The 12,949-nt window shown below is 41.3% G+C and overlaps 1 protein-coding gene and 1 long non-coding RNA gene across 2 annotated transcripts in view; one reads left to right on the top strand and one right to left on the bottom strand.

Moving 5' to 3' along the window:
* The window catches only part of LOC106613783 (RNA polymerase II elongation factor ELL), a 55,234-nt gene extending 45,942 nt beyond the window's left edge, over positions 1-9,292 (top strand). Inside the window, exons 7-12 of the mRNA XM_014216393.3 lie at positions 448-562; positions 1,929-2,523; positions 5,965-6,031; positions 6,192-6,363; positions 6,530-6,574; positions 6,660-9,292. Of these exons, the coding sequence (XP_014071868.1) occupies positions 448-562; positions 1,929-2,523; positions 5,965-6,031; positions 6,192-6,363; positions 6,530-6,574; positions 6,660-6,779 (1,114 nt within the window). The 3' untranslated portion in view covers positions 6,780-9,292. The remainder of the gene's footprint in view (positions 1-447; positions 563-1,928; positions 2,524-5,964; positions 6,032-6,191; positions 6,364-6,529; positions 6,575-6,659) is intronic.
* A 1,712-nt stretch (positions 9,293-11,004) lies between these two features.
* On the bottom strand, positions 11,005-12,747 carry LOC145858573 (uncharacterized). The gene is made up of 2 exons (XR_014379002.1): positions 12,460-12,747; positions 11,005-12,206 (listed from the first exon to the last, which is right to left on the bottom strand). It is a non-coding gene; the product is annotated as an uncharacterized LOC145858573 (long non-coding RNA).
* Positions 12,748-12,949: the final 202 nt, after the last annotated feature.

The following is a 12,949-nucleotide window of genomic DNA, read 5'->3' as shown; positions in this document are numbered from 1 at the left end:
TGAGACAAGGAAAATAACAGAATGTAGAGCAAGGCCACCATAATATGGTCGTGTGCCAATGTCACAGGCCCAGTGGAACTGGGAGTCAAATCAAATTGGTCACATACACGTGTTTAGCAGATGTTATTGCAAGTGTAGTGAAATGCTTGTGTTTCTAGCTTTAACAGTGCAGTAATATCGACAAGTAATGTCTAACAATTTCACAACGCACACAAATCTAAAGTAATGGGGGAAAAATTATGAATTGACCTTGGAGTTGGTGCTTTGAATGAACACACCGACGTAGAACTAGTTACATGACAGACTTGCCAACTCAATGAATGTACTTGTGCACTAGATTTAACCTGAATTCAGGAAGTTTTCCAAAATAATGAATGTCTGAATTGGGCTCACGCAATGTATTATTTATGTCTGTGGTGACTCAGCTTCTGACTTGTTTTGTTTTAGGAAAATGTGTCAGGCCCAGAGTCAGACTCTGAGCACCACCACAGTGGTTCCTCCAGCTGAGGTCCCACTCCCAGTGAGCCCTCCCAAAGAGCTGGCTAGCAGCTCCCCGTCGCAGGTGAGCCATCTCTTCTTCTACTTCTCCTTGTCTCCATGCCCCTGCTCCTCCCCTTCTTAACCACTTACTTCCCACTCCTTACAGAGTGTCCTCATAGGGCCTTCCACTGTTTGTGGTCCCATTAAGAGGAGTTACTGTAGATTTTGTTCGCTCCTTCCCCTCTGAGTTTTCCTGAGACACCGCATGTGCTTTACCTTCGTTTCCTCCCTTCTTACGCATTAGTAAATACACACCCTCCTCCGTACACACACAGTTGGTTCTGGTGTTCATTGAAAAGAGGGTGTTTTGGAACACTCGCTGTAAACATAAACCCACCAAGGTGCAGTTGTGTATGTGGCCAGTCTGGGTTTGGTGAGAGAAGTTCTACCAAACTAAACAGGTTATGGAGCTGTGAAGGTCCACAGGGCTCCAAACTGTACCCAGTGTTATTTCAGAACCAAGGACTTTCTGCTCCACTGTGACTAGGTCAGCCACTTCCGAAGTTGTTAGTGTAGGTTGGATCAAATGTAGTCTGTTAGTAATACAGTACCATGCATTGTGTGGAAAGGGGATGGTCATCCTTGGGGATGGGCACGGTTTTCCAGATATCTGAACAGACGTTAGTATTCTATTACTTGAGTGTTCATTTTTGCAGATCTCTTAAGGCCTATTTTGACAATGAAAAAGCTTTTAAATAAATTAAATTACGTTATCCTTGTGATATTACCCACAAGGATATACCATGACATTTGAAATACTTAATCTAATCTAATATAGCAAAGTTTTGAATGTAGTTTTTATAACTGTGCGTTGAGCTTCTGCTGCGCATTTAGCCCTCTAGTCCAGTCTGCCCTGACATTGGTATTCTATTTTCCCCACTTCAAATGGTAAAGGCACACACCTAACAGTTTCCACAAGACCTGACACAGATCATTGCAAAACACCTTTTTTTTGTGACTGAATCAGTTCAATCATAGTGAAAATCAGACTACTCTTTTACTGTTGCTTTTAGTGAAAAACTACAGAGAAAAGCAGCCTGTCTGCTGTTTACTTCTGCCATATGCATTTGTCATTCTTGTCAAGAGAAAAGCATTTGTTTGTGGGGGGGCGATCCTGCAATCTGGCAAGAAATGTCATTGAGATTATTTGAATAGTGAAATGCCCGTCCCTAGTCATCATACTCCCAATGTGGCTGAGAGATCCCTTTCACTCTGACCTTCTCTGCTTCACACCAGCACGAGCTTAAAGTTAATACTCAGGGTTTTAGTAAATATTCTTAATCTGTCAGTAATAGTTATCTGCTCATATTTTTTCTCCGAATCCTTAGAGTTGAAATGAGTCCATATTCCTGTTTTTAATTTTCTGCCTCAAACTCTGTTTGTGCCAGAAACGACCTGCTGCAGATTTCATCGATCCTCTGGCCAACAAAAAGCCCAGGATATCACACATGGCTAACAAGGCAGCGGTGCCAATAAATGGCAAGCCGAGTTCCTCCAATGGAAAGGAGGGGAGTGGGGCAGTGGTTGCGGTGCCAGCGGTTGAAGGCGTGACGTCCAGCTCCCAGCTCCCCCTACTTGACATCCACCGGCCCTTCGACCCACTCTCCGACGTTAGCAACGACTCCAGCCACAATGGCCGGGACTGTGAGGGCCAAGAGGCCGCTGTAGCTGAGAGACTGAGCCAGCCACCAGTTTTCTCTGGGCCCGCAGCGCTGTCCGTACCAACCCTGGGCCTCTCGTCCCTCGGACACACCGGCCTCGATGGGCCCCAGGGCAAGGGCACCTTGCCCTCCCTGCACGGCAAGTCCAAGAAGAAGTCCAAAAAACACAAAGACAAGGAAAAGTCCAAAGAGAGGGAACGTGGGCGAGTGAGAGAGGAGAGGAAAGGAGCAGAGGAGCGTGTTCCTGAGCCAAGAAAAGCCTGTGACATCACCTCCAGCCCTGAGAAACTGAAGAGCAGTAGTATTCCACACAGCAGCACAGGTGAGATGTGTACAAGCTATGGTGTGGATCTTAACCTCTCTATAAATTTACAGAGAGAAGTCTGTCATTGTACAATTAGATGAACGATTGGCAGAAGGGAAACCTGTTAAGCATGATTCCATCTCATGAATTTTGACCTTGGTGATTAATGAGACATTTTCAAAGTGGAAAGATGACATTATGTACTCAACATATCCGTCCCAATTTTAAATGAATTGATAAAATGGATGAATGAATCCTATACCTACAGTACCAGTCAAAAGTGTGGACACTACCTCATTCTTTATTTTCACTGTTTTCTTCATGTAGAATAATAGTGAAGACTTCAAAACTATGAAATAACACATATGGAATCATGTCCTAACCAAAAAAGTGTTAAACAAATCAAAATATTTATTTGAGATTCTTCGAAGTAGCCACCCTTTGCCTTGATGACAGCTTTGCACACTCTTGGCATTCTCTTAACCAGCTTCATGACGTAGTCACCTGGAATGCATTTCAATTAACATCTGGGGTATGTGGGGAAAAGAGACACTTCTCGTTAATCCAACCACACTGTCCGATTTCAAAAAGGCTTTACAGCGAAAGCATAACATTAGATTGTTAGGACAGTGCCTAGACAAGAAAAACCACAGCCATTTTCCAAGCAGGGAGAGGCGTCACAAAAACCAGAAATGCAGCTAAAATTAATCACTAACCTTTGATCTTCAACAGATGGCACTCAGGACTTCATGTTACACAATAAATGTATGTTTTGCTCGATAAAGTTCATATTTTTTTTATATATATAAATTTTACATTGGCGTGTAATGTTCAGAAATGTTTTGCCTCCCAAAACTTCCGGTGAATGAGCACATCAATTTACAGAAATACTCATCATAAACGTTGATATAATATACAACTGTTATTCAAAGAATTATAGATACAGCGGTTGCATTAAGCAGAAGTGTGACAGATTTCAAAAAGCTTTACGGTGAAAGGAAACTTTGCAATAATCTGAGTAGAGCGCTCAGACACCAAAAGAAGCCATACAGATACCCGCCATTTGAGTCAACAGAAGTTACAAATAACATTATAAATATTCACTTACCTTTGATCTTCATCGGAATGCACTCCCAGGAATCCCAGTTCCAGAATAAATGTTCGATAAAGTTCATCTTTATGTCCAAATACCTCCATTTTGTTCGCGTTCAGTGGAGTAATCCAAATGCACTGTGCTCGCGCAGTAACTTCAGACAAAAAGTTATTACAGTTGGTAGAAACATGTCAAACGATGTATAGAATCAATCTTTAGGATGTTTTTATCTAATATTCCAACCGGATGATTCCTTTCTCTTCAGAAATGAAAAGGAACACACCTAACTCTCACGGGAGCGCGCGAGATTGAGCTCATGTCATTTTCTCAGTCATCTGACTCCATATGCTCTTATTCTCTCCCCATTCACAGTAGAAGCATGAAACAACATTCTAAAGACTGACATCTAGTGGAAGCCTTAGGAAGTGCAAAATGACCCCACAGACCCTATTAGAGGCAATCACTTGAAAAACTACAAAACTCAGATTTCCACACTTCCTGGTTGGATTTTATCTCAGGTTTTTGCCTGCCATATGAGTTCTGTTATACTCAGACATCATTCAAACAGTTTTAGAAACTTAAGTGTTTTCTATCAAAATCTACTAATAATATGCATATCCTACCTTCTGGGCCTGAGTAGCAGGCAGTTTACTACGGGCACGCTTTTCATCTGGACGTCAAAATACTGCCCCCTACCCCGATGAAGTTAACAGGTGTGCTTTAAGCTAATTTGTGGTATTTATTTTCTTAATGTGTTTGAGCCAATCAGTTGTGGTATACAGAAGATTGCCCTATTTGGTATAAGACCAAGTTCCATGTTATGACCGCTCAAATAAGCAAAGAGAAAAGACAGTCCATTACTTTAAAACATGAAGTCAATCCGGGAACATTTTAACAACTTGAAAAGTTTCTTCAAGCGCAGTTGCAAAAACCATCAAGCGCTATGATGAAACTGGCTCGTGAGGACCGCCACACAAAAGGAAGACCTGGAGTTAGCTCTGTTGCAGAGGGTAAGTTCATTAGAGTTAGCAGCCTCAAGAAATTACAGCACAAATAAATGCTTCTGAGTTCAAGAAACACACATCTCAACATCAACTGTTCAGAGGAGACTGCATGAATCAGGCCTTCATGGTTGAATTTCTGCAAAGAAATCATTACTAAAGGACATCAATAAGAAGACTTGCTTGGGCCAAGAAATACAAGTTATGGACATTAGACTGGTGGAAATCTGTCCTTTGGTTTGAATCTAAATTTGAGATTTCTGGTTCTAACCACTATCTTTGTGAGATGCAGAGTAGGATGACCGGATCTCTGCATGTGTGGTTCCCAAGGTGAAGCATGGCGGTGGTGATTTGCTGGTGACACTCTGATTTATTTAGAATTCAAGGGCACGCTTAACCAGCTACCACAGCATTCTGCAGTGATACGCCATCCCATCTGGGTTGCGCTTAGTGGGACTATCATTTGTTTTTTAACAGGACAATGACCCAACACACCTCCAGGCTGTGTAAGGGCTATTTGACCAAGGAGAGTGATGGAGTGCTGCATCAGATGACCTGGCCTCCACAATCACCCGTCCTCAACCCAATTGAGATGGTTTGGGATGAGTTGGACTGCAGAGTGAAGGAAACACAGCCAACAAGTGCTCAGCATATGTGGGAACTCCTTCAAGACTGTTGGAAAAGCATTCCAGGTGAAGCTGGTTGAGAGAATGCCAAGAGTGTGCAAAGCTGTCATCAAGGCAAAGGGTGGCTACTTTGAATAATCTCAAATAAAAAACATTTAGATTTAACACTTTGGTTACTACATGATTTCATAGTTTTTAGATGTCTTCACTGTTCTACAATGTAGAAAATAGTAAAAATAACAAACCCTTGAATGAGTAGGTGTCCATACTTTTGACTGGTACTGTATATTACTGCAGTCTGCGTTCTTGTGAATGGAAGCCCTAATTGATCTGTGAGTTTATTGGCTTCAATTAAGAAAGTAGGGCTGGGAATTGCGAGGGACCTCACGGTATAGTATCACGATACTTAGGAGCAGATACGATATGTATCACAATTCGATTCTTCAATTTTATCGTGATTTGATGTTCCTAAAATATTGCTCACTGTCGGCTGCAGATGAACAAGCGGGCCATAAAACGAGTTTTGATCAGTGGAAGTAAGTGCTGAAAACATGTTGGCTCACCATTTTTATTTGAGGACAAGCTATAGGAGGAGAAATACCTAAGCTTTGTCACAGGTACAGTAGATGAGCTGTAGCTAATATTAACTACCTAGCACAAGTTTTACTTGGAGTCATAGAATCGATATATTGTTAAACCTTAAACTTCACTTACAAAGTAACCTTGTGCTTCCTTTCAGATCTCAATGGAATGTGCAACAACACCAGTGTTCCTTCGTCATCGACTGAGATGGCAGACTATTTATCGTAAGCACTTCCTACCTATAAAACCACAATACATGTATTAGGAAATTACCATTTGTTTCAGTGCAACAGATTCTAATGACATGGAAAGTGTGCAATTGAAAGCTATTTCATTGAAGTACTCCACTCTTACTTCTGCATTCTGTTTCCTCTTTCTGAACAGGGAGTATACCGTGATTGGCTCTTCCGAGCAGCGTCAAACATACAAGAATTACTTTAATACTGAGTATAGTGAGTACCGGGGCCTCCACGCTCGGATAGAGGGCATCACCCGGCAGTTCACTGTGCTCGACACTGAGCTTAAGCAGCTCCAACAAGGCACAGACAAGTACAAGGTACGACCCCTTTGGCCCACTGACGCATACTCTCTACGGTTCTACCTAAGCTGCTGGTGTTGTTATTATTGTTCCAATGTTCATCTTAAGGATTCATTTGTAGTTAATGTTCTGACAATCACTGATTGACACGTTTATTAATTGTTTTGCCATTTTTGTCTTTTAGACAATCCACAATCAGATACTCCAAGAGTATCGTAAAATAAAAAAGGTAATCTTTGCATCTGACAATTTGTTTCTCATAAAGCTGCTCAAGTAATTTTTCAACATACTGATTTTGTTTTACTTTCCCTCAGACGAATCCAAACTATAGCCAAGAGAAGAACCGCTGTGAATATCTACACAGCAAACTGGCACATATAAAGAAACTTATAGCAAACTATGATCAACAGCAACTTCAAAACTGGACTGGTTGACATTTTCTCTTTTCTCTCTGCAAACCGAAGAAAGAGAAACTCTGGATTCTGTTTGCTCTAAAATAACTTATTAAAGATGCCATGAAGGGAGGGGTTATTCCTAAAGATGCCATGAAGGGAGGGATGATTCCCCTCATTGGGGCCAAAAGCACTAGTGAGGACAAAGCAGACCACATTTCTTTAACTTTTTTTCTTTCGAAGATGTGACACTGGCATGTTTGGCCAGATCTCTGTGTAGCTACACTGCATCCGGAAAAGCTTTGTGTGCTGTTTCTCATACTCTGTCCTAAGTGCACAGAGATCTCTCGAAATGGAAAAACCACATTCTTTGGAGATCTCCAAACAGCCTTTCCTGGTTTGTAGACTGGGCGGTGGTGGTGACACTGAAATGGAGCCGGCAGATCTTATGCCAAATGCAAATAGTTTGTTTGAGAACAGATAAAATGTAATGAATTATGTTATCACATTTTTCCCCATATATTGAAATGGAAGGTTCTAAACTCTATTTTACTGATTTTATTTATTTTTTGTTCTTCCATAGGAGTAACAAGTTCTGTTATTTTACACTCCTCAATATCAGTACTACAAAAGTGTCTCTTTTTTTTTTTCTTCACATCTTGAATGTTAGTCAGTATTTTATGCAAAAACTGCCTTGGCAATCAAATTGTCCATCTGTTGCAGTTCATTTTCTTTCCTTTTAAAGAGCTGCACCTATCCCCATCGATTTAATAAAGACAATGCTATAACATCCAGTCAGGCATAGGTGCCTCTGCTTGGCTTTTCTTACATATTGTTCAAATGTCTTAACCAGAAGGACATCATGTAAGAGCAGCCTCAGGTGATAGGAGCTTACTGAATTTAAAGGGTTAACACAAGCTGGGAAAGTTGTTTCTGTTTGTTATCCCACCACCAGTCGTGGCAAGCTCTGATTGTTTTTCATATGGTTACGGTGATGGTACTTGGCTATGCCTGTATGCTATGGGGCAATGTTTTCCCTATGCAGTTGTTAAACCAGTTCACAATGGTGTCACTCAATTTGCCAGACCCACTGCCATGTACACCAGACAAGTTTGGATCCTTGGTGATCAACTAATGCATACAGGGAAGATGAAATAATCATCCCTTTGACCTAATGTAGTCTGTTAAATCACAAGTTGGAAGATACAGTATTAGTATACCCCATGCAGCAGCTTTTACCATTGTAACTTTTCTCTTTGCGACTGTTTTAAAGTGTACTAGAATATATTGGTAGTATAATTTCCCTCTAATTCATGCAAACAATTGGCTCTTAAACAAGGGTTTTATTTCCTATATCTAGTACTTGTTCATCTACATGATTGTCAAGACTGTTAACCCAAGACCAGCCTCACCTATCTTCCAAATGGAGTGGATGACTTATCTTTGTATCTGCCAGGCTAGTCTTCCAGATCTTTGTGTCCTGAACCCCTGACATGATCAGGAACGCTGTAATGTTTTTGGAATCTGTCACTGAGCTCTCCCGAAATTACTGTTCAGTAAATTTTGGTCTAGTCAACTAATGCCTTTCTGATCGACCTTTCTATGTGAAGATGAATAATCGTTAATCTTGTTACTCTTACCTGGGTTTTGTCCAAATGAGACATTTCCCTTTGTCCATCAGAGTGCGTGCTTTATGAATGTTACAATGACCAGTATCTTTACTTAAAACCGCTTCCTAAGGAAATACAAATCCAAGCAAAGGCCTGATAAAACCTCAATATGGAAACTATTTCTAACCAGCATTAAAACCATAACTAAATGCTCTCCCATGAATCGAGCAAACGGCAAAATCATTTGAGTATGTTCTACTTACCATTGGCGATTTAAAGAATTGTTGATTTTAGTTGGGACGTCATTGTTATTCGTATTTGCCCTATGACATTTCAAGTCTTTGGTTATGATGTGAAAGGGCTCTTATTCACTTCAAATGGGATATCCATGCGCTCAGATGTTTCAGTGTAATGTATCATCCCCTCCTGAAATCCAAACACGGCCAGCGTTCAGAGATTCATTTATCATAATGCTGATTATTGGGGCTGATTTGAGATTGCCTCTGGATTGAATGTTCTGTGATCAGAATCAATTCTCAGCATCACCCAGTACCGTGGAACCCTTTAAATAAGTGACTTCATCTCGGCGTGAGTTGTTTTACAGAGACATTCTGATAGGATTACTGTATACATTTCTCTTGCGGTCAAATACATTTTGATGCCGTTCTCATCAATAAAGATGGTTAAGGCATTTATTTGCTCAGATATGGAGCTAAGTTGTGTTAAGTATGAATTGCCAGTACAGAACACTATGGAATGAGTTGAATGTGCCAAATGACCTGTTGTATAGGTTTTCATATGACTACAAATGGTGCTGTTTTAGCAAAGAAATGGCTTTGGATGAGTCTGGGATATTGGCGTTTAAACCCAAAGCACGCTTTTTGAAACCGTAAGGGATTAGGACTTAAATTGACAAATTTCAATAAAATTCTTTCAAAGCCTTTATTTTGGGTCATATTCTGAGGTAGTTATTGCACTTTTATTGTATAGCATTTGAAACACACAAAACCACACATTGAGTTTGAGGGATGATTTGTTAAATATTACAACTGTCAAATGCTAAACATTAATGATCGTTTTCCTTATCCCTTTTCAGTCATAACCTGAGATTTTACTGAATACAGGAAAAGGGTTACTTTCTATAGCGGTTCCTTTGGTTCTAAATTATTCCTCCTTCCTGGTACTTTAATTGCCCAGGGTCGTCAGTTGTTTTGCTGATAATTGTAGTGTTTCCTGCCCCATTTCTAAATGTGATTTCCCCATGATAATTTGCCGGGAAGCCTATATTTAGCCCTGTGGACATGAATCATAGGAGCCTGATGAGAAATTGTGGCAGACCTCTGACGTTTGACTTTTCTATTGACAAAACAATAGTATCTGAATTTGTTTAGCTCCATTGTATCTTGTCTAACCTGTCCTTGATTAATATGAATACCATTGTCAAGAAGCAACATCATGGCATGTAGAGATAGACAGTACAGTATTGACGTCAACAGTGAAACTGGATGTATTGCCTCACAATCCTCTTGGGGGCAGCAGTACTTTGTTTATAGATTGCAGTTTGTGTCCATGACTATCAATCAGGAGAAAGCTTCTATGTGTAGCAACAATACTTTTGGCCTTGGAGCGAACAGAGGCTACATTAGTGTGACAGGTTCCGTTGCCACAAAAATCTCTCTTCAATATCGGGTTGGTAAAGCCCATCAGAATACCATTCCATAGGCTGTATGTATGCTGTGTATTTGTGGTTCTGTTGAGCTTTATTATATCCCACAGGAATGTTTAGTTTTCCTGCCTGATACAGTTGAAATTTGGCTCCAAAAAACGCATTGGCGTGGATATGTGGGTAGAAGACGGCTATGTGTGGCTAACAGGAGGGCAGCAATCTGACGCACTGTGTGAAAGATCTCAGAAATCCATACATTTATCCAGTTGGTCAGGCTAAGCTGCCTTTGGCTCCCGTCTGAATGTTGGCCTCAGCTCAGGGAGCTGGAGGGGTGTCAGCGAGTTCAGTTTGGCAGCTTGCCCTGCTCCTGGTGGACTCCAGGCTTGCCCCCTCCCTCCCCTCGACAAACACTACCACACACTATTGAGCCTCTCTACAGAGAGGCATAACTACACCAGAGATTAAGGGCTTTGCCTGTGTGTTCATTGGTCTGTCAGTAAGGCATAATCCTCTCATTTGTCCTAAAGATAGGGCTGAGATATATTCTGTAGATTAGAAGTACAGAGCACCACCCTCATTTGGGAAAGTAGGTAATGTTTGAGTGTAACTGGCTGATTTTAAATTACTTCTACACACCTCCATATTTGATCATTACACAACGGGTCCATGCATATGTACAGACTCAACACTGTTGGAGGAGATGACAAGTACAAAGTGTTGTTCATTTTAATTTGGAAACAAAAATGAGCTTCTATCCTGAGCCTCCCATTCCCCCGCATATTTCCAACCACCCTTCCCTCGCAACCACCACTTATACCCTAAGCCCCTCCCCCCAAATCCACCCCTTCGACAGGGAAACTAAGAATGTAAAAAGAAATATAAGTGTGTGTGTGGCTGTCCATGTGGGTGCTTGAGTGAGAAAGACAAGTGAACCAATCAGTAAAAAAGTACAGCCCTCTTCATTACACTGCGTGCACAATTATTAGGCAAATTGTATTCCTCGGGATTAATTTTATTGTTGAACAAACAATGCTCTGTCAATAAAATGTTATTGAACCTCAAACCTGAATGTTTAACAAAGGAGAAGTGAGTTTTGTCTTTCTCAGGGAAATATGTGCACAATTATTAGGCAACTAAATTACAAAAATTTCTCTCAACTCACTTGCTTATTCTCAATTTTTTGAGTAAGTGTAACAGCTAAGTAACACAAAATGACAATTGTATAACATTTTTGGCCTCAAAAATATTCAGTGACCAATATAGCCACCCTTATTTTCATAACTGCCATGAGCCTTCCATCCATGGAGTCTGTCAGTTTCTTGATCTGTTCACGATCAATTTTCACTGAAGCAGCAACCACAGCCTCCCAAATGCTGTTCAAAAAGGTGTATTGTCTTCCATCACTGTAAATCTCACGTTTGAGAAGGGCCCACAAGTTCTCAATAGGATTTAAGTCAGGTGAGGAAGGGGGCCAGGTCATTATTCAGGCATCTTTGAGGCCCTTGCTGGCTAGCCAAGCAGTGGAGTACTTGGATGCGTGTGATGGAGCATTGTCCTGCATAAAGATCATGGCCTTCTAGAATGCTGAGGACTTCTTCCTGTACCACTGTTTGACGAAAGAATCTTCCAGAAACTGGCAGTAGGTTTGGAGTTGAGTTTCAGTCCATCTTCAACCCGAAAAGGTCCAACTACCTCATCCTCAATGATAGCAGCCCATACCAGTACCCCTCCTTCACCTTGCTGGCACCCGACTCAAAGTGGTGCCCTGTGTCCATTACTGATCCAGCCACGGGCCCATCCATTTGGTCCATCAAGAGTCACTTTCATTTCATCTGTCCATAAAACCTTTGAAAAATCTGTCTTCAGGTATTTCTTTGCCCAATCTTGACGCTTCAACTTGTGAATCTTATTCATCTTGTTTCAGCCTTCTTGACCTTGGCCATGTCTCTGAGCACTTGACACCTTGTACTTTGAAGACTCCAGGTAGGTTGCAGTTCTGGAATACGGTGGCACTGGAGGATAATGGGTTCCTGGTAGTTTGACGTTTAATTCTTGTCAAGTCTTTTGCAGTTCATTTGCGCCTTTTCTTCCACATGCATTTTTTGGACCCCAGTTGACTATTCGCAACAAAACGTTTGAATGTCCGGTGGTCACACCTCAATAGTTTAGCTATTTAAAGAGTGTCGCATCCGTCTGAAAGGCATTTTACATTTTAGTTTTTTTAGTGTCAGGTAAAATGGGTCAAAAAAGAAATTTAACTGAGGTAATGAGGCTGCCTAATAATTATGCACACCTTGATATAAGGTGTTATTCACTTTCGCCACACCCTCCCTCATTACACAAATACATATCACCTGAAAATGATTAAATCCAATAAGCATTCAAGTTTATATGGTTTGGAGTTCGAAAATGTGAATAGAAACGATAATAAGATCAGAATACTCACTTGCCTAATAATTGTGCACGCAGTGTAGACTCATTGTGCCTACAACATCAAGGACCCTTTCCAGACTCTGAAGTCAGGAAGACTTCGAGTTTGGTATCAGCCAGACTAGATTTCGTTCCCGTGCTGTTGAGTGTATGTGCGTTCATGCTTCAGCACTGCAGACGCGGCTGCAGAACTGACAGGAGTACTACTCAAACTTCTTGTGTGTACGACAGTGCTGCAGGTAGGTGGAGCGATGGCTGAAGCTCCCTCCACAGCACTCCTCTGGGCAGACAAAGGTCATCCCACCCTTGTGGAAATGCAAATTGTCCTTTAGTGACACCTCCCATTTAAAGTTGCACCCACAGATAGTGCACCCGAAGGGATCTTCTGTGGAATTTCTGATGCTTTGTCAGGCAGGCTGCCCGCTTGAAACCTTTATCACACTGGGCACAGAAGAAGGGACGAATGTCTTCATGCACCACCTGATGCTTGTTAACATCAGCTTGAA

The sequence above is a fragment of the Salmo salar genome, chromosome 10 (genome assembly GCF_965601325.2).
Source record: "Salmo salar chromosome 10, fSalSal1, whole genome shotgun sequence".
Lineage (NCBI taxonomy): Eukaryota > Metazoa > Chordata > Actinopteri > Salmoniformes > Salmonidae > Salmo > Salmo salar.
The sequence above is the reverse complement of the archived record's forward strand: the minus strand, read 5'-3'. Positions and strand labels throughout refer to the sequence as shown.